Source organism: Sciurus vulgaris (genome assembly GCF_902686455.1).
Source record: "Sciurus vulgaris genome assembly, chromosome: 2".
Classification (NCBI taxonomy): domain Eukaryota; kingdom Metazoa; phylum Chordata; class Mammalia; order Rodentia; family Sciuridae; genus Sciurus; species Sciurus vulgaris.
The window spans coordinates 70,380,470-70,407,147 of record NC_136462.1 but is presented as its reverse complement, the minus strand read 5'-3'; the positions used below and the strand labels follow the sequence as shown (position 1 = coordinate 70,407,147).

Below are 26,678 nucleotides of genomic sequence, written 5' to 3'. Positions count from 1 at the left end.
TGGAATGTAGCCTTTTAATCACCTCTAAAAAATCTCTGTTCCCCATGATGTGCAGAATTATAGCCTCTGGAACAGGAGTCTCCTGTGTCTCTTCTTTGCTAGCAAAGCAATAAAACTTTTTTCTTTTTCTCAAAACCCTGTCCTCATTATTGGATTGGTATGGGGACAAGGATCAAGCTTTTGGTAAGAGTGTTCAAATCTGGTGCTAAAAAGAGCTGTAATAATGTGGGATGAGAAGGGGTATCTGGATACAAAAGGGGAGGATAACTGGGAGTGGTTACTTTTTCTTCTTTTCTCTAGTTCCCATTTGAACTCTCTGTAATGTACAAAAATAAACCAGTAACAAATCACATACATTGGATGTACAAAGGTCATGGTCTGAAGGTTTTAAGGAACCATGACTGAACCACACTAAGTATGTGTCATTATATGTCAGAGCCACCACTTGGAGATGGCTACACAAAACTCCTGTGGGCAGCAGCAACAAATGGGACAAAAAGACAACAGGAAATGACTATACATCAGATATATACATCATCTTTTAGTGAGAGATAATTTGGTTCCTAGGACTTTGGGAATAAATGTATTTTTTAGGTATGGGCTACAAACTTATTTTATAGCACGTAAAGGAATAGGAAAATTATTCTAGCAAATGAAATGGCCATAAAGGAAAGAAAGAAACTTGTTGTATTGTTTCTGCAACAGCTATTATTTCACAATCGTACTCCTGAAGGCATATGCTAGAGTTTTTCTTTTTAAAAGGAAATCTGCTATAATAAACCACAAAATAGCTTATAAAATCCCCTTGTTCTATGCTATATCAATAAAATTTGTATATCAATAAAAGTTCTACAGAAATATTAATTTTAAGATGCCCTCATTTCAAATTTTGTTTTTTATTATTTTCTCTCTTTTGCCCTTTACCCTTAGGGTGGAAGAATAAAGACCAGTATTATTTGGCTTTGTTTCCCTAAGAACGGGCATTAATATCAAATCTAAAAATAAAAAAAAAAAATTTGTCTGATACTTTTTTTGGGAGCCAGAAATCACAAAAGTTTTGTAAAAGCCTAAACATATTTCTCTTACAAACATCTCTCTCCTAAGACACTTACCATAGGATCTTTTATCTCAAGAGCAGCCTTGAATTTCTCAATACAGCTCTTCTGAAGGCATGGGATGGTAGTTACTTCTGGACTGGTAGACAAAATAAATACTGTGATAGCAGTAAGCAGACTGACTTCATCAAGTTCTTGATGTGTTCCGTCGACTAAAGAGAAATGATCTATTAGAACAGATCATACTGACTGCTGTATATACCTGTGTGAAGCTGTCTTTAGCTTGGTAGCAATAATTTTTTTTGTGACTATAACAAATATAGATAATATTGATCAACAAAGTTAAAAACCCTGGCAAATACTGTAGGTTTTACCATATGCATTATAAATAATTCTAAGAGTCAAGAATTACCAAAGCTATAATCCTCAAAGGTAAAGACATCAGCAAATACATATGTATATTTACTAGTTTTGTGACTTTAGACATTTAAATCTGTCTTTGAGGATTACATGCTAGCTACACATAATGTTTAATATATATTCACTATAATTATTTTTCTTCTATTATATCTCACTGTATTGCTTAGGCTGGCCTTGAGCGTCTGGGTTGGAGGGACCCTTCTGCCTCAGTCTCCCATGTAGCTGAGAATATAGGTATGTGGCAACATGGTTGACTTATTTATTATTTTTTCTGTGCAGCAACACTAAAACACTTGGGCTTTTTTTTTTGTTTTTTTGGTGGTGGTGCTGGGGAGAACCCAGGGCCTTGTACATGCGAGGCAAGCACTCTACCACCTGAGCTATAACCCCAGTCCAGTTGGAAGTATTTTGATAATACAGGTACCAAGCAAAAAAAATCTTACCACTCTGTCTACACATATCATTTCTGAACAGTAGAGAAACACACACACACACACACACACACACACACACACCCACAGCAGAGGGGCTGGGGTGTAATTCAGTAATAGAGGGCTTGCCTAGCATCTGTGAAGTCCTGGGTTCTTCCCCAGCATTGCAAACAATCAAAAAAATCATAGAAAGCAACCTAGAATAACTGACATTGTGTGGTCAGAGAAAACCTTGAGGAGATAACACGTGAGCTGATACCTCCAAGAAACACTAGCATTGAAAGCAAAATTTTATGGATGAATAGGATCAATTTTTAAGACATCTGAGTAGTTTTAAGATAAAACAGGTACATGGGAAACATTTAAAGTTAACATTATACCACTGTTGTAAGTACTAAACTCTGCATTAAACTCTCACATCAGATAGTACCATGTAGTAGGCACTCTTACTTCCTCTCTCTCTTTTGGGTGGTTCTGAGGATTGAACTCAGGGATGCTCTACCACTGAGCTACATCTCCAATCCTTCTTATTTTTTATTTATTTATTTTTGGGACCAGGGATTGAACCCACAGGCACTAAACCACTGAGTCACATCCCTGGCCCTTTTTTATGTTTTATTTTGAGACACAGTCTCATTAAATTACTTAGGGCCTGATTAAGTTGCTAAGGCTGTTTTGAACTTGCAGTTCTGCCTTGGCCTCCTGAATTCTGGGATTTTAGGTGTGTGCCACTGTGCCTGGTTTTTATTTTATTATTATAAAAAATTTTTTTATAATTTTATTTACTTTTTTTTTTTTTTTTGCAGTGCTGGGGATCGAACCCAGGGCCTTGTGCTTGCAAGGCGAGCACTCTACTGACTGAGCTATCTCCCCAGCCCTTATTTACTTTTTTATGTGGTGCTGAGGATCAAGCCCAGCGCCTCATGGGTGCTATAGGTAAGTGCTCTATCACTAAGTAACAACTCCAGCCCCTGGCTTATATTTTTTATTTTGAGCATGGTCTGGAGCTTGTGATCTTCCCGCTTTAGCTTCTGGAATAGATGGGATTACAGGCACATACCATCATGCCTGGCTTATTTCCTCCATTTTATGGATGAGAAACAGAAATTCAGTCATTTGCCCAAAGCCTACTAATTGGTAAGGCAAACTGATTCCAGAAAGTAAACTATTTATATCATGTGCTGTATTGCTACCCACAAAGCACAATTAATTTCAGTCATTATTTATGGCAACTTGAAACTGCAACATAGTCGGTTTAGTAAAAATGTCTTTTTATTCTCAGTAAGATAAAGTTCCTTTGTGTTCCTCTTTTCCATTTCTTCTAAAATTTCTATACTCCCATTCTTTTTCTTTTTTTTTCTCTTCTTCTTTTGGTAATAGGGATTGAACAAAGGGGTGCTTAACCACTGAGCCATATCCTCAGTCCTTTTTATTTTTTGAGTCAGGGTCTTGCTAAGTTGCTGAGGTTGGCTTGGAACTTGCGATCATCCTGCCTCAGCCTCCAAATTGCTGGGATTACAGGCATGCACCATAGTGCCTGGCTTACTCCCACTCTCTTTTCCGTAGGATAAATGTAAAGTTCCTTTAGCAGGTGGCCTATGGGGAAGTGGCCCTGGTGATAAGGAACTGAGACCTCTTACTAATAGCCATCTGGGAAACTGATCTTCTCTGCCTGATGCTCTGGCTGTCTTAACAGTAACCTCATGAGAGACCCTGAACTAGAACCTAGAACCATCTGGCTGAGCTGCTCCTGAATCCCTGACCCATAGAAACTGTCAGATAATAAATGTTTGCTGTTTTAAGTTACTAAATTTTGAGGCATTTGTTACACAGCAAGTGTTTTACCTCATTATGAGCACCTTTATTTTCTCACAGTAGCTAGTCTTAATTCTATGTCCGGTTTCATTCCCTCAAACAAAACTAAAACCCACATCTGTGTGTGTGTGTGTGTGTGTGTGTGTGTGTGTGTGTGTGGTTGTATGTGTGATTGTGATATCAAAGAGGTAAGCTCTCCATAACCTTCAACATAAAAACCTACTTTCCATACTTAACCTCCTGTTCTCTCCCCTTACCTCAGTAGAGATTAATTTTTCTAAATGCTCTGTGGATTTTATTCTTGCCTAGAGGGGGACACTGTTTCTTTTTTGGTATTTCAAATTCCAGACCCCTCTCTATCTTCTTTTTTCCCCATTAAATATGAACTCATGCTTGAGTTTCATCAGAGAAATTCCTTGACCCTAAACCTTCCCTTCAGCTATTTCTTTTTCCTATTAAGAGGAACCTGTGTGTGTCTTCCCCCTTCCTCAGCTCTCCTTTGTTCAACAGGGTTTTACTGCCATATTGCTTGACTTCTCTACAGCAAGTCATGTTGCTGAACACACCCTCTCTGTTAAAATTCTCTTTTCTTTGACTTCTGTGACTGCATCATCTTCTGAATTTCTTTTCACCTTGATTCTGATTCTTGTGTTGTTCTATAAACTCAAATTGGGCAAACTGTAATATTTATAAGCAGGACAAGGAAGGTAGGGATAATGTATGTCTGAAGACTTTTTACAATCACTCTAATATACTGTTCAAAATAAAAACTACACAGTTGGAGTTGCGTGTGTATATTAGTTGTAGAGCACTTGCCCAGCCTGCACAAAGCTCTGGATTTGATAACCACACCGCAAAAACAAGACAAAACAAAAACAAAAACAAAACACACAAAACTCACATAACAGTAAGACAAAAATATTTAGTGGATGGGGAAAATAATACTGGCTATCATTTATTGATAAATGCTAAGTAACAAGCAAGATGCTTTTTAAAAAAATATTTATTTTAGTTGTAGTTGGACATAATACCTTTATTTTACTTATTTATCTTTATGTGATGCTGAGGATCAAACCCAGGGCCCCAGACATGCTAGGCAAGCGTTCCACCACTGAGCTACACTCCCAGCCCCCAGCAAGATGCTTTTTATACATTGTTATTGTGCTAACAATTTCCTGCAACATAATATCCTTGTTGGGTTACCACTGCATGCATCTGTAATCCCAGCTACTATAGAGAATGAGGTAGGAGGATACTGAGTTTAATGCCGGCCTGGGCAATTTAGTGAAACCCCATCTAACAAACAAACAGAAACTCCCAAACCAAAGTAAAACATAATATCCTGATTTACAGATGAGAAAACTATGGCTTGGGGTAATTGGGTAACTTGGCCAGTCACTTGGCTAGTAAATTCTGGAGTGTTGGGTTAGGTTTATCTTATTTTACATGTGTAATGTGTGCCTTATGCATTTTTCAGTATATGGCGTGTACTAAAAAGTTTTGTTAGTAGACATGAATCATACTACATTTTATTTATTTATCTATTTGTTTTAGAACAGGGGATTGAATCCAGGGGTGCTTAATCTCTGATCCACATCTCCATCACTTTTTATGTTTTGAGACAGGGTTTCACTATGTTGCTTAGAACCCTGTTAAATTGCTGAGGCTGACTTTGAACTTGCAATCCTCCTGCCTAAGCCTCCCGAGTTGCTGGGATTACAGGCATATACTACTGTGTCCAGCTACTCACATTTTAAATAAACATTACATCTAAAGGTTTCTCACTGGCAATATATCAGTTCCCTGTCATTTAATTGCATTAAAGGTTAAAGATACTAAAATGTACACATACCCTCTAGACACATACTATTGTCTTCTCTAGGTGAGAATGACAACCATGATCAAATTAATAGCTTGTTCTCAAAAAACTGCTCCCCTTACTTTTTAAAGCAAACTGAACAAATGCTTCCAAACAGCCTTAATTACCTGGATTCCAACAATCAAGAACAGTTGTTAAAGCACTGCGGAGAAGGTCAGTCCAAGCAGTGTGACTCTTTTCTGCTCGGGCCATGGGGGAAGATAGTATTCCTTTCAGAGCCTGAAGTGAAGCTGCAACTGTTGAAGATAACTGGCCCCCAGGTAACTTCACTGCAGTTTCTCTGAGGACTCCAATTGTGAGGTACAGTATAGTAGGGAGAACTGAGATGCTTCCTATAAGATAAAATTTTAAAGACAGTCTAGATTTTAGTCAATATGAATATATATAGTTCCTAAAAAGTCATCAATAAATAAGACTTATGAATTAGCTTTCTTATTTGGTATTTTTTAAAAAATATTTTTTATTTATATGCAGTGCTGAGAATGGAATTCAGTGCCTCACACAGGCTAGGCAAGTGTCTACCACTGAGTCACAATCCCAGCTCCTTTATTTGGTATTTGATAAACAAATTCATTTATCTTCTTGCTGTGGTAAAACATAAGTAACAAAATTTACTATTTTAACCATTTTTAAGTGTACAATACAGTACACTTTGAATTTATATTATATTCTTTTTCAAGGAATTTGTAGAGATCCATTCAGTATGAAATAATAATTTGCCAGTCCACTAAAAAGTTGAAAAGTCAGTTTTAATTAAAATGAATGTGAAGAAACTAAGGTTAAAACAGTCTACTTAACTTTCCTGGAGCCCAACAAGCTTTTATAATGTATTTTTAGCCCTAATCCTCTGCTAGTCATTTTTTTGCTACTCTTAGTGTATAAGACAGTATGTGAGAACAAGGAGTACAAATTTTTTTTTTCCTTTTTGTACCAGGGACTGTACAGGGGCACTTAACCACTGAGCCATATCCCTAGTCCTTTTTATTTTTTGAGTCAGGGTCCCAATAAGTTGCTGAAGTTGGTCCTGAACTTGCAATCCTCCTGCCTCAGCCTCATAAGCCACTGGGATTACAGGCTTGTGCCATCACACCTGGCAGAGTACAAGTCTGTGTGAGAACAGGAGTATAAGTTTTAATTCAAATTAAAGCTTAAAGTCATGAGGTTAAAAATAAATAGAATATAAATTGGTCATAACACATTTAAGTAGAAATATGGTTACCAATTAAGAAGTATATGTTAAGTACTAAATACCTGTTATGTGCTAGATTTTTGTAGAGCACAACAGTTAGTTGGGGTCAAGACACAAATATCTATATGTATCTTTTATAAGTAATTATCAATGACATAAAATGCTGCTGTCAGATAAAAGCTGCAGCTCTCTGTATAGAAATGACATCTACATATACCTGATAAACAAAACTCAGTATGTGCTAAATAGTGAAGCTTTTATCGATGACCTAGGCCTGAAGTTGAACTACTATTTTTTTTTTTTGGTGCTGTTGTGACTGAATCTGGCACCTCAAACATGCTAGGCAAGTGTTCTACCAATGAATTATAACCTCAGCCCTGGCGTTGAACTTTGAAGGAAGAAAAACATTTATAAAGTAGAGCAGCCAGGCATGGTGATAGTACATGCCTGACATTCTAGAGACTTAGGGGACTGAGGCAGCCAGATCCTAAGGCGAAGGCCAGTCAAGGCAATGTAGTGAGACCCTATCTCAAAAAATAAAAAGGACTGGGATATAGCTCAGTGATAGAGTACCCCTAAGCTCAATCCCCAGTAACAAGGGATAGAGTAATTTCAGATCAAGGAATAGCATGGACAATAGCACAGAATAAGGATGAACACAAAGGCTTCTGGGTTTAGGATTTCCATAGAAGCAATCAGGCAAAGGCAGTAGCTCCTTAGCAAGTCCCTCAGCAATTTAGTGAGATGCTATCTCAAAATGAAAAATAAAAAAGGGCTGGGGATATGGCTCAGTGGTTAAGCACCCATAGGTTCAATCCCTGGCTCTGAAAAAAGAGGAGGAGGAAGAGGAAAAGATTAGTAACCAAGTTCCATACCTTCAGGAGAGCACACGGCTGGAAGTTCAGAGAGGATAATCAATGCAGCTGAAACCAATCTACTTCCATCTTCTGATAGTATTTGTGGCTTTGTAGCTTTTACTCCCGGGCTACCTGTCAATTTAGGATTTAGTTCTGGGAGTTGTCTAACAAGAATGCATACACACAATTCCAGTGTTGCAAAAACCAAAGACTTCCCAGGCACAAGTCCTCCAGTGTCTTTTCCCTCTCCAAATTCTGGTAGGGTTTCCTTTTCTGCAGCACCATCATCAACTAAAAGACAGGAAGAAAAGAGTTTAGTAAATATTTTGTGCCAGCTTTATTTCTGGTAGATGACAATTTAATTCCTTTCCATATAGGTATCATATGTATTTTCTTACCTTTATTTATTTTTATGTGGTGCTGAGGATTGAATCCAGTGCCTCACATGTGCTAGGCAAGCGCTCTACCAATGAGCCACAAATGCCCCTAGGTAACATATTTAATAGCTAGTCTTGGGCGTTAATAGTTATGAATAAAAAAAATCCTTGTAACCCTGTCAGCCTTAAAATGTTGCCTATTAAACTTCTTTCAATAAAGAATGTGAATCTGATAGCAGAAGCTCTAACAATAAGTTTGTCACTTGAGGTATTTGTAGTGGCTGGGTTTTTTTTTTTTTTTTGTACACAGGATTGAACCCAGAGGCACTTAACCATTGAGACACATTCCCACACATTTTTAAATTTTGAGACAGGGTCTCTCCACGTTGCTTAGGGCTTCACTAAGTTGCTGAGGCTGGCTTTGAACTTGCAATCCTCCTGCCTCAGCCTCCTGAGTCTGTGGGATTATAAGTGGTGCCACCACATCTCTCTATGGTTATGTGGAATTTTCTATTATATGTAGAGGTCAATTGAATGGAAGGTGATTCTCTGGTCAAATGAAATCTTAAATGACAAATTTAGCAAAGTCATTTTAGACTTGTAAACAATAGTTTGTCAACCCTAAGACATTAAATTATTCTTTCTACATACATTGGTACAATTAAGACAAGTACTCTAGTGGTATAAGGGATTTTTTTCTCCCAAGTTTTGTTAAAGTTCTCTTTTTCCCAAAGAATAATGACTTGGCTATTGACAAAAGCCAAGTTAACATCAAGAGGTGAATGAGGATTTAAAGCCATGTCTACAGATGTTTAATTTTTATTCTATACACAATATATTATCAAGACTACATAAAGTAATACTCTAAAAGTTAATGATGCTATGTGGTTCATTTGGCACTAAGGGTTAACATTTACCTTCTGCACTTCGTCTCTTCTCCTTCACATGTTCTTGAGCAGCACAGATTATCTGCCTTACCACTTCAAGTGAAGCCAATTGAATGGAAGGTGATTCTCTGGTCAAAATTACACGATGCAGCACATTCAGCAATTCAATACCCAAGTCCTATCACAGAAAAAAATGTAGTGGATAGTGTATGGGAAATTATATATCATTTTGTTTTGTTTTTGGTAAAGTATTAAATGCCATTTTGACAAAATTCAGAAAAAATATGACAGACTGCTTATTAAAAAATAAGGATGTTCATGTAATAAGATTACATAACAACATTAAACCAACTCTAGACTGTTTTGTCCAGTCTCTGTGGGAGATGGCACTATAACAAAAGATCATTTCCACATAAGTCTTAAACTGGGAAAACTGGAAAAGAAATTTCCAAAACAAGACGGGAAACTAGGCTAAAGAATACAAGGGCTGACATGTAGATTATCAAATTTATACTGAGGTTTTCTACTAATAATGAAGAATGAAGGAGAGGTATCACATTAAAACAAATTTCTTTAAAGAATAAAATTTTTGCAGATATACTACTTCATTTCCCCTTTATTAGTTACTCTGGTTGCTTTTCTTCATCTTTGAAAATAACAGAGTAAATGTGTCATTATAATACTTGTTTTAACAGAGAAAACAACACAAAGAGTTTAAGATTTACTCATGTCCAATTCAAGTTTGGTAAGAACCTAATGCTTTAAACCTAGCAAATCATAGTATTAAATTAAAAAATAGTCTATGCAGAGAAGAAACCATATCTCCTGTTTACCTTAGCACCTGAGTCAATGGCAACATAATCAATATACTGGATAATTCATGAAGCTAACAGTGCCTGATGAATGCATATTTACTCTTGAGAGAAGCAGCAGAAAGAAGGGCCACACTTTGTACAGCAACTCTTTTACTGTAGCCACAACTCCACCTACAGGCTAGACAAAAGTCTCTTGAAAAAGACCTGGTGGGAGAATTTGCCAATGGGAATACTTCGCAATGGACAGTAACTACAAGAACCAATTAGATTCTTTCTTGGGGAAATGGAACATAAGATACAAATGAAAGTAAAAATCGGAGTTCACAGAAACAGAGCAAAAAATGAATGTCCTGTGTAATTAGTGGTTACTGTCCTGAACAATTCAATATGAAACCTTCCCATCACTGCAGAAAGCAGAGACAGAAAGTGGCAGCCAGAAGTATGACAGCTCCTGGGTCATCACACATGCTGATGGCATGCTGATTCTAAGGCCCAGGTGAGCCTTGTAATTAAAAAGAAAAAAAATTTTTTTTAAACAGGATTTACTGATGTTTATGCCACAAACAAGGAAAAGGCAGTGACAGGAAAAATACTATCACCTCTCATTTAAATAAAAGAACATTTTAATTCTTGTCCTTAGAAACTTAGTTTCATGATTCAGAAATGGAACTATACCAAACAATGGCCAAAGAAGAATCATCCATTTTATGCCTCTTCTTTTATCTGGTCACTCAGAAATATAATATTATTAGCTATGATTGTTACTGCCACACATTATTTTTATCCATGTATTCACCATGGAATACTTTTCCTTCCATATAAATTTGAGACCCCTTTTTCACATACTTATATGCTACATCTCTAAAGCCTGGTCGGAACACTGATATTCTATGCCATGTTGTCTTTTGACTGATGTCATCCATTTGGTATTCTTCACTCTCCCCAGATTGCCACATTTCATTCGTTGCTAGTGAAAATATTGATACTGGATTTTTCCCTTCCGTCTGTCTCAGACTGAGTCCTGACCCACTTACCCAAATAACTGCATATGATTCAGAGATCTTTCAAGAATCAAACTGTTGGCTATTTCAGACTCATGTCTTATGAACTGATGAAGTACCTGTCTTCAAAACATGGCTTCTATTTTCTTTTCTTAGAAAATCTAAATTTTTAACTTTTCCTGATGCGCTAGTCAGGGCAACCACCATCCAGGGGGGTCACTCCTGGTCCACCTGTCCCTTGTAATCTTAAATGACTTCTCATTTTACTTCTGTGTTCATTTCTGTTTACTGTAGTAAACTGAACATATTTGTGTTCCTTAAAATCTACAGAAGCCCAACAAAAAAATGAGAAATCACCTGATCACTGCCAATTTTAGATCTGGGCCAAGGAACATCTAAAAGGGCCTGTAATGCATGTAAACAAGCAGTAATGCTTTCCATGGTTGCATCTGAGCGCAGTGAACATAGAAATTCCACACTGATTCCTGTAGAAAGCAAAAAGAGAAGGAGGCTGCTTTTGAGACTCTTATATTATGAAGTTAAGTAATTAAAATCCTATTTTTTCATAAGATACAAATAAGCTCAGCAAGAAGGTAGTACAAGTTAAATTACAATGAATTTAAGACTATAAACTGTAAAGTGATAAAGTTAAGTCCCTTAAGTTCGTTGTCTATACATACCCAAAGAATAATTTAAACTAGGATCATGTACAATTAGCTGCTATGAAGTTGTTCAAAGATGCAAAAATTACAGTAAAATTGTATTAGGGAAGTTAACATGTAGAGCTTCACAACTTTATTTTGACTAAAATTTGAGTGATTATCATGTATCAGGCACTATACATTGCATATATCATATGAAGCAGGTACTATTATTACTACCTTTTTCTTTTTTTCCCCAGTGCTGGGCCTTGCACATGGTAGACAAGCATTCTTCCACTAAGCCACATCCCCAAAACTTTTAAAGTTTGTTTTTAAAAAGTTCTCATCCTGGGCTGGGGTCGTGGCTCAGGGGTAGAGCGCTTGTCTGGCATGTGTGAGGCACTGGGTTTGATTCTCAGCTCTGCATATAAATAAATGAATAAAATAAAAGTCTCTCAACATCTAAAAAAAAAAAAAAAAAATTCAAGAAAAAAAGAGACAATTAAAAAAACAAACTAAAAACACACACACACACAAAACAAAACAAAACAAAACAAAAAAACAGCTCTCTTCCACTGAGCCACAACCCAAGTCACTATAAACAATTTTTTTTTTTTTTTTTTTTTTTTTGGTGGGGTGGTGGCGGGGAGGTACCAGGGATTGAACTCTGGGGCACTCAGTCACTGAGCCACATCCCCAGCCCTATCTTGTATTTTATTCAGAGACATGGTCTCACTGAGTTGCTGAGCACTTCACTTTTACTGAGGTTGGCTCTGAACTCCTGATCCTCCTGTCTCAGCCTCCTGCACCAAGCTAGAAACAATTTTTCATAAGTTCCAAGCTAGATACAATTTTTAATAAGCTCCAGGGTAGAGTAATCTAGTCATGTCTGAGCTGGCAATAAAAAGTAACAGCTATGAATCACAAATCTACTTAATTTAATCATTTACCTTTATAATTCATTTTTATTTTCTTTTAAATATATTTTTTAGTTCTAGGTGGACACAATATCTTTATTTTTATATGGTGCTGAGGATCAAACCCAGGGCCTCACATGTGCTAGGCTAGCATGCTACCACTGAGCCCAACTCATTTTCATTTAATCAATAAATTCTTTATAGGTAAACTTGGAGTCTGAACTTAAAGTTTGTTTCCTTAGAACTATATTAAATATGAAAAAATCATTTCATTTATTCCAGAAACTCACTGTATTATCTTAGACACCTCACTTTTAAATGAAGTTCTGGTACAGCACCTGCTAAGCATACATGAGGTCCTAGGTTCAATTCCAGCAATATCACCAAATATAAAATAAAATCAGTTCTGGGAAAGCTAAATAATAGATTAATTAAACTTCATGAATCTAAAAATCTTACTGATCCTATTTATTTATTTATTTTTGTATCTGGGATTGAACCCAGTGGCACTTAACGCAGAGCCACCTCCCCAGCCCTTTTTGTATTTTATTTAGAGACAGGGTCTCACGGAGTTGCTTAAGGCCTTGCTAAGTTGCTGAGACTGGCTTTGAATTCACGATCTTCCTGCCTCAGCCTCCTAAGCCACTGGAATTATAAGCACATGCCTCCATGCCTGGACTCTTACTGATCTCTGTCCTTTAATATTTCTTTGCAAATCTGTGCCATTGAACATACTTTCTTAAAACCTGCAATTGTTGTGAACGGGGGGGTCATCCTCAGAATATTTCTATTTTTAATGTTTATCGTGAGAAGTTCAGAACATTTATAGATATGGACATGGATCTTTTAAAAATGGTGTGCGGCTGGGATCGTGGCTCAGTGGCAGAGCATGTGCCTCACACATGTGAGGCACTAGGTTCAATTCTCTGCACCACATAAAATGAATAAATAAAAATAAAGGTATTGTGTCCATCTACAACTAAAAAAATTTTAAAAAATACTGTGGAAAGAACTAGGTTTTTCATACAAAAACTTTTATAATTTATCTGACTAGATACTGAAGCCAACTTACAACAGAATTTTAGACAATATAATAAAGTTTTTAATTTTATAAAATATATACGTTTACCCAGTGACATCAAGGTTCTCACAAATACCCAACAATGAGATGACTGTCACAAGAAGAGATAGGCAGTAAGGTACAAATCAAGAATAATCCCTCTGGAGTGATACTACCCAAATTATATTGTTATGTTATATGCATGTATGAGTACATAATAACAAATTCCATCATTATGTACAATTCTAATGCACCAATAAAAATATGGAAAGAAAAAGAAAAAAGAGAATAACCCCTCTATGTGGCAAAGAATAGTGCAAGGCTTAATTCTGACTAAAAAAAAAAAAAAAAGAGAGATTTGCTAGGCATGGTGGCATACATCTGTAATCCCAGAAGCTCAGGAAGCTGAGGCAGGAAGACTGCAAGCTTGATGCCAGTCTCAGCAATTTAGTGTGGGCCTGTCTCAAAATAAAAAATGAGAAAAAGGGTGGCTTGGTGGTTAAGTGCACCTGGGTTCAATCCCTAGTTCTAGAAATAAAAAAATAAAACAAAAAAAGATTTGTAGTTTATAAACAAATTTGCTATTTACTTTTCTGTCCTCCCCTCAAGGAAGAAGAAGAGGGGGAGGGGGAAGGGAGAAGAAGGGGGAGGAGGAGGAGGAAGAGGAGGGGGAGGAGTGGGGGGGGGGGGGAGGGGAACCCTTTTGGCACTGTCAGCTTGTAAACTCTTTTACTCACCTAAAATAAGATGGAATCTATCAGTGTAGACATCCTCAGGGGACTTTACTGAAGCCCCAGATGATGAATCCTGACACATCGAAGTTGGTGTCACAGGCCTTGAGAGATTAGATGTGCCTTCATCTGGGTCAGCAACTACAAAGCCTGTGCTTGTAAGCCACAAGGCTGTAGCATGGAGAATAAGGGCCCAGGAGTTATAATAATGCAATTTTGCATTTTCACTAGTCTCTGCTGTATAGAAAGCACCACCTAAAGAAAAATAAATTTAAAAAAAGGGAAGCAAACTGTTTTAGGATAAATAAGAAATTAGTTTCCAATACATTTTCTCTTTTCTCTGTTACAAGATAAAGACCATTTCTATCACTTGGAAAGTTCTCATATCCTTTTATATCAGTTCCCCTAAAACTCAAAGAATGTACTTTCTGATTTTTATCAACACAGATGAATTTTGCTTGTTCTTGGATTTCATGTAAATGGAATCATATCTACAGTATGTATGTGTCTGTAATTGACTTATGTTGCTTTACAACACGTTTAGAGATTCATCCACACTGCTATACTATCAAAAATAAGTATTTATTGCCTTGCATGCACAAGGCCCTGGATTCAATCCCCAGCACCAAAACAAAAAACCAAACCAAACCAAACAACAATAACAAACAAACAAAAAACCCCCACAAAAACCAACAAACAAAAAAACAAAAAACAAAAACCAACCAAACAAATAAATATTTAGAGCTGGGGTTGTGGGTTGTGGTTCAGTGGTAGAAGGCTTGCCTAGCATGTGTGAGACATGGGGTTCAATTCTCAGCACTGCATATAAATAAATGAATGAAATAAAGGTCCATCAACAACTAAAATAAATTGAAGAAATTTATATACATACATATACATATTCCTTGTACATATTGAACCCAGGGACGCTCTACCACTAAACTTCATTCCAAATCAGCACTTTTTAATCATAACTATTTGTTTTAAATCAGGACCTTGGTAAGTTGCCTAGGCTAGCCTTGAACTTGGAATCCTTTGTCCTCAACCTTCTGAATCTCTAGAATTTTAGTCATGCACTACCTTACCCAGTCATATGCTATTATTTTGTGTGTTCAATAAAGTTTACTTAAAAGGCATCATGTTACATGAATTATTTTGGGACTTGCATTCTTGCATTTTTTTTTTTTTTTACCTAATATTAAGACTTTAAGATTTATTTATGTTGATATACATTTATCATTCATTTTTGCTGTTGACAATCAGTTTACTTGCGCTTTGTTTCCATCTTTATGCTACTAAAAAGTACAATAAACACTGCATATTTCTTTGTACTGAATTTCATCAAAATTCTAATAGAACTCAACAGGCTGAATCTAAAATACATATCATAAAGTAGAGAGACAATTATAGCCAAGAAGCTTTGAAATAACATTAGGAAGAGTAAGAGTGGCTAACAAACATCCAACACATAAAATGTCATTAGTAACTAACTATAAAATTAGATTCCTATGCCCTTCCACACTTACACATTCAGTTCAACTAAAGTTTAAAATGTTTCTTTAAAAGGAAAAAAGAAAAAAAAAGTTTTTTCTATTTTTTTTTTTTTTTTGGTGCTGGGGATCTACCCAGGGCTTCATGCATGGAAGGCACAGCACTCTACAACTAAGTCATATTCCCAGCCTAAAAGGCAGGACTTTAAAGCTGACAGGTCTTGATGGTTTTATTTAAAAAAAAGGTGGAAAAAAAAAAAAAAAGGTAGTACCAAAACCACAAACCATAAGTGACTGATTATTAATTTTAAAAACAAAAGGACAAGCTAAAGACTGAGAGAAAATATGCATAAGATATATGCTACAAAGGAGCAGTATTAAAATGTATATATAAAGAATTCATATATGAAAAGAAATTAAAACAATTAAGAAATCAGTAAGAAAAGGATAAATAGCAGAGAGAAAATGGGCAAAGAAAAGATTATGATTAGTATATTTATGGAAGAAGCAACTCACAGAGACTGTAAACATATAAAAAAGGTTTTCAATCAAAGGGAAAAAAACCCAATGAAACACTCTTTTATATTCATAAGATTGGCTTGATAATATGTTGGGAAGGTATGAAGAAATAGAAACATGTTGCTGGTGAGCATACAAAATGGTTATCACTTCAGAAAGTGATTTGGTATATATCTTATGAGGTAAGATGTGCATGCCTTATGACCTCAGGAATCACCTCCTGGGTATCTACTCTGAAGCTACTCTTGAACTCTTATCCTGTGAATGAAAATTATTCTGGGGGAAATGTTTCAGATAAACATTATCTACTAAAGGAGAAGTTTTGGAAATATAAGTTATTGTCACTCTAGGGGATACCTAATTTTTTTACCTCCTTACCATCAACAGGAAGTTGAGAAGCAAATTCTGAAGGCAAAGTTAAGAGAGCAAAATCTTGAAGTGCAGCAAGCCAGAGTCTGCTTAGTGTGCCAAGATCTGTGTAGACCAAGTCAAGCAGTCCATCTGAAGAATTTGACCCATTTCTGATACTTTCTTCTGAACAGCTGGTAGTTTTCAAAGTTTGCTTGTGATTTTTATGTCTTTGCACAGCAATTATGTAGACCTGTTAAAGATTAATTTATAAATAGGAAAATCTTGTATCTGATGAAAGGGTGAGCATAAAAATCTGAAAATCATTGTAGTATCAAAGAGACATACATGTGTAAACACACACACAAAACCGGGGTAAAAAGATACAAAAATATCATCTTTAATAAGATGAGTCAGGGATGACAAACAGCAGGTAAATATGCTGCCACTGTGTACTTAAACAACCGTGATAGCTACAAATAATTTTTCATAGTACTCTTCTTACTAAGCTGAGTTATGGACTAATCATCCATCTCAAAATACAGATTCAGAGTTATCTCTGAACTGAAAAGTTAAAATACTGAAAATGTTATTAAAACTCATTTACATAAATAGATTTAAAATGGACTACAGAATAGTAAACTACTAACATTTTACATAACATATAACATGTACTGTCATTTTACAAACAATGCTGAAAAACTCTGAAAAATATAAGTTCATGGTAAACTAATCTAGTGGCAAAACTGACTGAACTCATGTATGGTCTACATAGAATGCAGTATAAATATTCAAGAATTTTAGTATAGATATACTAATATGTTTGATTAAAGAATTCATGATATTGCTCCAGACTTAGATGGAGACAGAGAATATGTACCATATCAGTTTTCTAAAATCCTCCGAATTTTAATTCCAGATATATCTGGCTCCAAGGATTTGAGATGAAGGATTATGGGCTTCAGTTTCATAGAATATGGGTTAGTGTTTATTTATTTTTACTAAGGAAAGAATAAGAGAAAGTAATAGGCTTAATCAAGGGCCCAGAGACTTAAATTATTATAAATAACACCAAATGAGCAAAGACTTGTATTTTTTTTTTTTGGGGGGGGGTACTGGAGATTGACTCCACTGAGCTACATCCCTAGCACTTTCTAGTTTTTACTTTGAGGCAAGGTCTCTCCAAGTTGCTTAGGGTCTCACTAAGTTGCTGAGGCTGGCCTCAAGCTTGTGATCCTTCTGTCTCAGTCTCCTGAGCTGCTGGGATTAGAGGCATGTGCCACTGAACCTGACTGCAAAGACTTATTTATAAAATAGGTTACAGAATTTGTTTTTTTCTAGGAAAATCATATATTGACTATTAAAGACAATTAGATTCACTTTACTAAATCTAGGCAGAACTACTTCCTAACCAAAGTTTGTCAACAGTAAATAATGACAAATATTGAGATTCTACAACCTAAAGGCTTAAAATAGCTCTATTGGAAGAAATCCTTTTGTACATGTAGGCTAATTTTCCGAGTTGCAATCTGACTACATATTTTCATTAAAATGACACATAAACCAAGATTGGCCATGTATGGTAACTATTCAAGTAAGCAGATATGTGGATTCATTATACTATTCTGTCTGCTTTTGTGCATGTTAAAATTTCCACAATAAACCAACAAATGATATAACTTTGCCCCTGATTAGGAAATTAAATAAAAACAAATTAAGCACTTTATTATAAGTTTCCTTTATTCTTAAAAATGAGTGACTGTGGGGCTGGGGTTGTGCCTTAGTGGTGGAGCACTTGTCTAGCACATGTGAGGCACTAGGCTCAGTCCTCAGCACCACATAAAAAAATAAATGAATAAAATAAAGGCATTGTGTCCATCTATAACTAAAAAAAAAAAAGTGATTGCTACTTAATATTTAAATGTCATTCAATGAAAGAGGATTAACAACATTAAAGTATACGGTGATATATAGAGTTGACAGAACATATAAACAGATTCATGTATTCAAGAACTGATTTCAATAAAGGTTGGTTTTCTTTGACTATTATGACTTTTCTCTGGTTCATAATGTCTGCTGCTTTAAGCAGGGGCAATGAGGTCTGTTTTTTCTCTGTGTGGTGCTGGGGATCAAACCTAGGGCCCTGTACATACCAGGCAAGCGTACCATTACTGGGTTTTGGTCAACATGTCAATTAACAGATAAATAAATGTCATGTTAGAAATCTTTTGTTTACCTTAAAAATGGAGGACTTATTTTTTTTTTTCGTACTGGGGATAGAACTCAGGGGCACTTAACAACTGAGTCATATCACTGGCCCTTTTAATTTTTTATTTTGATACAGGGCCTTGCTAAGTTGCTTAAGGCATCATTAAATTGCTGAGACTGGCCTTAATCTTGTGATTCTCCTGTTTCAATCTTTTGAGTTGCTGGGATTATAGGCATGCACTGCCATGCCTGGAGATTTATTGTTTTTTAATAGTTAATTTCAGTTTATAGCCTAAGGTGTTTATTAACAAATTCCAAAATTTCAGTTACAATTAAAAAGTACCAACCTCTGCCCAGGCTTTTAGCACAGCTAAGATCTCCATGGTGGAAGCACTTTCATTATATAAGTGACTGAGAGCTTCTTTTCCAGCTTGTATTTTTGTTAACGATGAAACAAGCAACTGATGAACTCTTCGGAGATCATTAAGGTCACTTACAACTCCACTTGCTATCCAGGCACTGCAAACCTGGTTTTTAAGAAAATCAAAAGTTAGATTTTAAAAATAAATATTTCTCTTGTATGTTTAGCACAGCTCAACCAAACACCCAATAGAAGACAGCTGATAACAGTGGTCAAAGTCCTTCAAAAGGGAATGAAGTATAAAAGCAAGGAAATTAGTGCTACTTAGTAAATATATTGAAGAGTTTTAGATGTTATTAACATGGAGAAATGAAGTTATGAAATCACACCATAAATGTTTGGATTACCATTTTAATTAAATCCTCAATTTTTTTGGGGGGTACCAGGGATTGAACTCAGGGGCATTCAACCACTGAGCCACATCCCCAGCTCTATTTTGTATATTATTTAGAGACAGGGTCTTGCTGAGTTGCATAAGGCCTTGCTAAATTGCTGAGGTTGGCTTTGAACTCTCAATTCTCCTACCTCAGCCTCCTGAGCCCTTGGGATTACAGATGGGTGCCGCCAGGCTTGGTTTATATTGCCAATCTTGATCACTTCATCTCTCTATTTAAAACTAGACATTGTGTGGCTAATATAACTTGATTAAAAGATAAAGCACTTAACATACAAAACTCCAAAGAATTTTTTGTGTTGTTGGGGACTGAACCCAGGGGCCATATACCTGCTTGATAAATGCTTTACTAGAGCTACATCTCCCAAAATCTTCCAGTGAAGATTTTGATTCTTTTGATGATAATGTATTTTTAATTTTAAAAACAAAACATTCATAATTCTGCAATGCAGAAAGTTTACTAAATTATCAGGCATTGTCTATGTTTAAAAAAATTTTTTTTTTTAGTTTTCAATGGACTTTTATTTTAGTTACTTATTTATATGTGGTGCTGAGGCTCGAACCCAGAGTCTCACACATGCCAGGCAAGTGCTCTGCCACTCAGCCACAACCCCAGCCCCTGTCTATGTTTTTTTTTTTTTTCAGGTGTCATGGTACTTCTCTTTTTCTAAAGGAAATTTATTTGCTCCCCTCCATACACAAGTGGTCCCTGTCTTATGATGGTTCAACCTAATTTTTTTTTCACCTTACAATGATACAAAGGTGATATGCATAAGCAGAAACAGTACTTTGAATTCTGACCTTTTCCTGGGCTAAGAATATGCCCAACACTAGTCCTTGTGATGCTGCACAGCAGCAGGGAGCCATAGCTCCTAGGGAGTTTCATAGTTAAGAGATTTGCTCTGCAAATTACCTGACACTCTAGTGTACTGGGTTGCCAAGCTATGATGTTTGGTGGGCTAGGTATGTTAAATACATATTCTATTTAGGATATTTCAGTTTATGATGGGTTTATTGATATGCAACCCAGCTGGAAGTTGAGGAGCATCTGTATTTACTTACTTTCTGTCTCATTTCACAGAAGATTTCAAGTAGTTTATAGCAAGAATACACATAATAAAGTGATGACAAATTAAAGACTCAGTATACATTTTGTACAGTTCTCTGAATATTGAAGGCACTCAAATTTTTGTAAATACAATCTATAAAAGAAAGCTGAGGCACTACAATGTATTTCAATGTTAGAGTGTGTGCTTAGATAGCATGCATGAGGTCCTGGGTTCAATCCCCAGCATCTGGCTAAAAATTAGATTTAGAAAAAAGATTAGAAAGAAATGACTAAAATTAGTTTTTTTTCCATTATGTTTATAATTAATTTATTCATGACAGTCCTGCTGTTAATTACTTCATGTCAAATGTTTGACAATCCACTCCAAGAAAAGAAAATGTTTAAAATTCTGTATTATATGGCTCTTAGATACAGGAAAAAAATATGCTCCACCTCACTTGAAATACCAATCTAAGCTCTCCTGAGATACCCTTTTTACTTTATCATGTAGATAGAAAGAACGACCTACGTAGAGGCTAGGAGTGCAGCTTAGTGGTACAGAGCTTGCCTAGCATGTGCCAGACTATGGATTCACTTCAATTCCTAGCACTCTGCCTCTTCACCAAAAGGGCCCATGTGGAAGATCATATTATTGTAGCACTATTTGTAACAGCAAAAGACTAAAAATCCTGTATTGTCCATCAATATGAAACTGTTCAAATAAATTATGACATATCCATACATAGGGTTACCATGCAATTGTGAAAAAGGAAGAGGAGTTCTCTAACTTTAAGAAAAAGAAAACAGTAAGTTGAGATCAATGGAAAGACAACCCTGGCTTCAATTACTAACTGAACTGGTTCTTAAGATCAATATTCAAGCTTTGTCTTTTTAACTATTTACCTGACAAGCTTTGGCAGTGACATCAGGTGGTGTCTCTGACGCGAAGGCAGGTCTAAGTGCTGCTCCTACCTGACGAAAAATTATATGATGAATCAAACATCAATAAGAGCACAAATTCTCCTTTATAACTTGATTTTAAAATTATATATTTATAATAGGTACAATGGTACCTGTTGGTTTTGCCTGCCCTGAATAATCTTCCCTTATTTTTAGATAATGGGATTCCTGTTTGGGGAACCGTTTCTCCCCTAGCTCTTGGTCTATGTGCTCTAGGGACTTACACTGGTATACTGAAAACTCTTAAGATTTTTGTTGGAAGTACTGGAAAAGAAATACTGTCTCTTTAAAAGAACTTGTGTACTGAGAGAGCCATCTTAATTATCACTTAGAGAAGCAAACCTTAGAGCAAAGCCATGCAGAAGACAGTAGAGTCAACAAGGAGATTCCTGACAATAATTTTCCTTTTTTATGCCTTAAATGAGTTGTAACTATTCTAACATTTATAATTTTAAAAAATATAAAAATATAAGAGCTTCCTTTAACTAAGCTGAATTATAATATTTTAGTCTAAAATGACAGTTCTATGTAAATTCAATTCCTTCTTTTTGCTTTCTCCCAAAAGTATACACTAGCATAACCTACTGGCAAAAAGGAGTAAGATTGTTAACCTACTAGTAAATTGCTCTGGTCTCCCTACGTCCTAGTGTCCTAGTTATCACAACTTGCCTCTAAATCATAATGAGAGATATTCTTGGATGAATACTGTTAGAGGACTATAAGACAGTTGATTTTGTTATCTTCCTTGCTCTTTCCACCTTGTGCAATGTACCAAACACAATCAGTTAAAAAATTATAAAACTGTAATAGAAACCTGAATCCTTTCCTAAGTCTGAAAAAAAAAAAAAAAAAAAAAAAAAAAAAAAAAAAAAAAAAAGACGTTAAGTACAACATTCTATTCTAGGAAAAATGATTTAATGTAGCCTGACTATTTAGTGTTAATTACTTATTCAGACATTTTGTAAAACATTTCATTACTGGAATCCTCTATTTCATCAAATTAGTAAAGTTTTAATTATTAAAATTAATCCTTAAAGTTATAAAAGATCTATTTTATGTACCATTTTGCTTCTACTTAAAGCTTTATAAACTAATAGTTATCAGATTTCTTCTACAAATATATGTATTTTTTACATCTTGATGATACTGGTGACATGTTAGAAGAGAAATATCCTCACTTATGACTTAAAAGGTGAAGTGCCAAGTAGTTTTGTAGACATATTATTGGTATTTTTAATAAAAAAATTTTTCTAAGAGAAAATGCTTACATTGGCTTGATACTGCTCCAGAATCACATGACCTGGAAACTCTGGTTCTGGAATAGTTGCAAATCGCCGAATAACAACTAATAGTGTTTCAAGGCCAGAAAGACGGAGTTGATCACTGTGATCTGTGGCAGCCATAAAAGCCATGCGAATTAAGTCAGCAAGATGTAACACCAAAAAGTCATCTACAAGATTAAAAAAATGCCTTATTAGGAAATAGAATATACTAAAACTAAGATTTATGGTAAGTGATAATTTCTCCTTAAATTCATAGGCTAGACTTTCTTTTTAGGTAGTTCTGATATGTTTAATTATTTTGTTTTATTCTATAACAAACAGAGACTTTAAAGCTGAATTCAAATACTCAAATGCATACACACAAAACTACTTCAAACCAAAAAATTAAATAGTTATTAAAAAAACAAAAGTGGAATTAGCATCCTTTAAAAGAGCGCTAATAGTCTCAGTAGATATTTTGTTCAGACCTTCTGATAAAAGTGCGTTAGTTGGTATTTAGAAGACCTTGGGCTTTGATGAATTAGACAGTAATTTATTCTTTTTATATCAAATTGAAGCGAAGAGCCTAAATGTTGCCTTAGAAAAAGCTGTGTGGCCAGGCATGGCGGTGCATGCCTGTAATCCCAGTGACTTGGGAGGTTGAGGCAGGAAGATTGCAAGTTCAAGGCCAGCCTCAGCAATTTAAGGAGGCACTATGTTATTAAGTGAGACCCTGTCTCAAAACAAAAAATAAAAAGGGCTGGGATGTAGCTCAGTGGTAAAGAGTCCTGGGTTCAATCTCTAGTACAAAAAAAAAAAAAAGCTTTGTGTGACTCTATGTACCAGATTATCTTATTTTTGCATGTCTTCCCAAACACACAAATGATGGGAATATAAAAAAAATTCTAGGGGCTGGGGAGATAGCTCAGTTGGTAGAGTGCTTGCCTTGTAAGCACAAGGCCCTGGGTTCGATCCCCAGCACCCCCCAAAAAAAGAAAAAAATTCTAGCTACAGAAATGATAAACAAAAATTCCTTTTATGCCTACAACACATCCTTTGTTATAAAATTCAGGGGAGAGGCCTTAGAAAATTATTTAAATGTTCCAATAATATTTCTAAAAATAGCTAACCTTTACCCAGAACATGTCTTAGACAAATTCAAAGGACAAAGTTATAGCTCACATTGGAGAACTAACATATGGTAGTAAGTGCCAACTACTATTCCATTCTATTACTTCTAATTATTTTTGTGGTGCTAGGGATTGAACTCAGGGCCTTTCTCATGCTACATAAGCATTCTACCACTGAGTCATATCCCCAAGCCCTCACTAATATTTTGTTTGGGAGCACAGGAGTGAGTAAATATCTATGACATCCTAATTCTTCACTGATAAGTATCTTGCACAGTGCTTATTTCAAGTGAGAGTCTTAAAAGATGATCGCTTAAAAATAATTAAATCAGAGATGTCTAATTCATACTCAAGGGGTGACAGTAACATTTTGCTTTTTATTTCTTTTGTCTGATAAAGAATATAACTAGGTTACTCATAAAGGTATACTTTGACTTTGAATAATTATGTCCTTACATGAATTTTAAAAATGTGACATGAAACCATGAACACATACAAATATACAGGTAAAAATAAAATTGAACAAAGTCCAAATGGCCTTGCAATTAGGCTTATTTTACACTGAGATAGATTCAAATATTTTAGGTAATATTCATGACACTGAAATAATCTATAAGCAAAAATTGTTAAAAGTTACAATTCAGAAAATTCGTTTTGGGAACTAGCTAACGCACACATTACTTCCCAAGAACGTGATCATTCTCTATAAACTTAACTCACTGAACATGCCCATCAATCAAAAGTGAATACAAATTCAAGAAGCTTATCAATAAAAATGTATGTAAACATTAAAAAAGGTACTAACCTGTAGCTTACATAAATACTGTAATCAAACTTCATAACTGACTTGGAAGGATAAAAATAATCTTTTGGTTTTATTATTAAAATAAATATTAAAACCATAAGCAGGCAGCATTTCTATTTACATCTCTTGGTCTTTTCATCACTATGCCACTTACTTCTTGAATCCCTTTTTTTCATTTCTTGTGCTAAAGCAATATCAAAATGTGCACTGTTTGCATTCTCACACTGGTTAATTATCCTACAAACACATTCAGCAGCAAAGACTCTAGTAGCCCATCGAGGATTGGTAAAACGATGGGGTTTTTCATCACTTCTCGTGGTCAGGACTGAGGCATCATCAAGTTTATGTCCTTCTTCCTCTTGCATTGTATCCACACAAGTTATAGTTGCAAAATCTTTTATCAAGGGAAAATACACAGAATTACAATCAATTGGAAGGTGTATATATATTAACTTTTTTATTTGTTCTTTTTAGTTATACATGACAGCAGAATGTATTTTGACATATTATACATACATGGAGTTATAACTTCCCATTCTTGTGGTTGTACACAATGTGGAGTTACACTGATTATGTATTCATATATAAACATAGGAAAGTAATGCTCGATTTATTCTATTGTCTTTCCTGTTCCCAACATTCATCTCTTCCCTCATTTCCCTTTGTATCCCCCGCCTCCTTAGCATCCACTTATCAGGGAGACTATTTTTTTTTTTGGGGGGGGGGGAGGGAATTGGCTTATTTCACTTAGCATGATAGTTTCTAGTTCCATCCAATTACTGGCAAATACCATAATTTCATTTTTCTTGATGGCTGAATAATATTCCACTGTGTAATATTCCATTGTGTATTGTATGTATATGTATTTTTAAGAGAACACAAAAAATGAATTCAAATGCAGACTAGAATTACTATTAGGAATACACTTTAGGGCTGGAGATATAGCTCAGTTGATAGAGTGCTTGCCCTGGAAGCCCAAGGCCCTGGGTTCAATCCCCAGCACCACAAAACAAAAAACAAAACAAAACAAAACAAAAAAAAAAACACTTTAAAAAAATTATTTGGTACTGGATTGAACCAAGGGGTACTTTACCATTGAGCTACATTTCCAATCCTTTATTTTTTATTTTGTGATAGGTCTTGCTAAATTGTTGAGGCTGGCCTTGAACTTATCAATCTCCTGCCTCAGCCTCCCAAGTCGCTGGTATTACAGGTGTGTGTCACCATGCCTGGCAAACATATACCTTTATAACAACATCAAATAACTATGTCTAATAACTATAGATAACAATGTTGTCTAAAGGAAATGCTATGAGAGCTGTTCCAGGTCAAAATAACGAAGTTGTTAAAATATACTCGAAGTGAAAACAAATACAATAGTAGATACTACAGCAATTATCAATTCTAAGCATACAGATGACTAAACTTAATGAAGCACAAATTATTTTTTAGTAGGGAGTATGAGTGGGGTGAACTGCAAAGTTTTTTTTAGATGCTGTTTTAACACTGGGTCTTTGAATGGACTTAATGAGATTCTTGAATACACTAAACATATCTGAAAGTAGTTTTGTTACTAGAGACCCTCTGCTGTCATACTTTAGTATTGTTTGTTTACTGTTAAACTCAACTTAAAATGGAACTAATGCTATCAAACAAACCATCCTGCTTTGCTTTTCTTTTTAAAGACATTTTTTAGTTGTCAATGGACCTTTATTTTATGCCTTACACATGCTAGGTAAGTGCTCTTCCACTGAGCCACAACCTCAGCCCCCACCTGTTTTTTGTTTGTTTTGTTTTTTTGCGGTGCTGGGGATCGAACCCAGGGCCTTGTGCTCGGGAGGCAAGTACTCTACTAACTGAGCTATATCCCCAGCCCCTGTTTTCTTAAACTATCATTACATGCCAATATTTTTTGGTGTTATGATAATAAAGATGTCACTAATCAAATTATGGCCAAGTTATCTTATGACTAAGAAATAAACAGACTCAAAGGTGTTTTCCTAATAAGAAGAGATGGC

At 35.5% G+C, this 26,678-nt stretch overlaps 1 protein-coding gene, 1 long non-coding RNA gene and 1 pseudogene across 9 annotated transcripts in view; 1 reads left to right on the top strand and 2 right to left on the bottom strand.

The window, feature by feature from the left end:
- Positions 1-16,601, top strand: part of LOC306654033 — a 45,341-nt gene extending 28,740 nt beyond the window's left edge. The window contains exons 3-4 of one of the 2 annotated variants that reach the window (XR_013761870.1): positions 1,643-1,709; positions 16,472-16,601. This is a non-coding gene — a long non-coding RNA (uncharacterized lncRNA). The remainder of the gene's footprint in view (positions 1-1,642; positions 1,710-16,471) is intronic. The other variant, XR_013761869.1, reaches the window with a different exon arrangement.
- HEATR5A (HEAT repeat containing 5A) overlaps positions 1-26,678 on the bottom strand; it is a 109,722-nt gene that overhangs the window by 2,747 nt on the left and 80,297 nt on the right. For 5 of the 6 annotated variants that reach the window (XM_079127205.1, XM_079127208.1, XM_079127207.1 and 2 more), the window contains 11 exons: positions 24,815-25,054; positions 22,732-22,913; positions 21,407-21,475; positions 18,988-19,167; positions 16,463-16,685; positions 14,082-14,330; positions 11,084-11,211; positions 8,941-9,088; positions 7,665-7,937; positions 5,708-5,932; positions 1,113-1,267 (listed from right to left, as the gene is read on the bottom strand). In XM_079127205.1, the coding sequence (XP_078983331.1) occupies positions 1,113-1,267; positions 5,708-5,932; positions 7,665-7,937; positions 8,941-9,088; positions 11,084-11,211; positions 14,082-14,330; positions 16,463-16,685; positions 18,988-19,167; positions 21,407-21,475; positions 22,732-22,913; positions 24,815-25,054 (2,072 nt within the window). The remainder of the gene's footprint in view (positions 1-1,112; positions 1,268-5,707; positions 5,933-7,664; positions 7,938-8,940; positions 9,089-11,083; positions 11,212-14,081; positions 14,331-16,462; positions 16,686-18,987; positions 19,168-21,406; positions 21,476-22,731; positions 22,914-24,814; positions 25,055-26,678) is intronic. The other variant, XM_079127210.1, reaches the window with a different exon arrangement.
- Positions 9,526-11,005, bottom strand: LOC306653640 (single-stranded DNA-binding protein, mitochondrial-like; annotated as a pseudogene). Its single transcript has 2 exons — positions 10,994-11,005; positions 9,526-10,845 (listed from the first exon to the last, which is right to left on the bottom strand). The product of its transcript is annotated as a single-stranded DNA-binding protein, mitochondrial-like (transcript).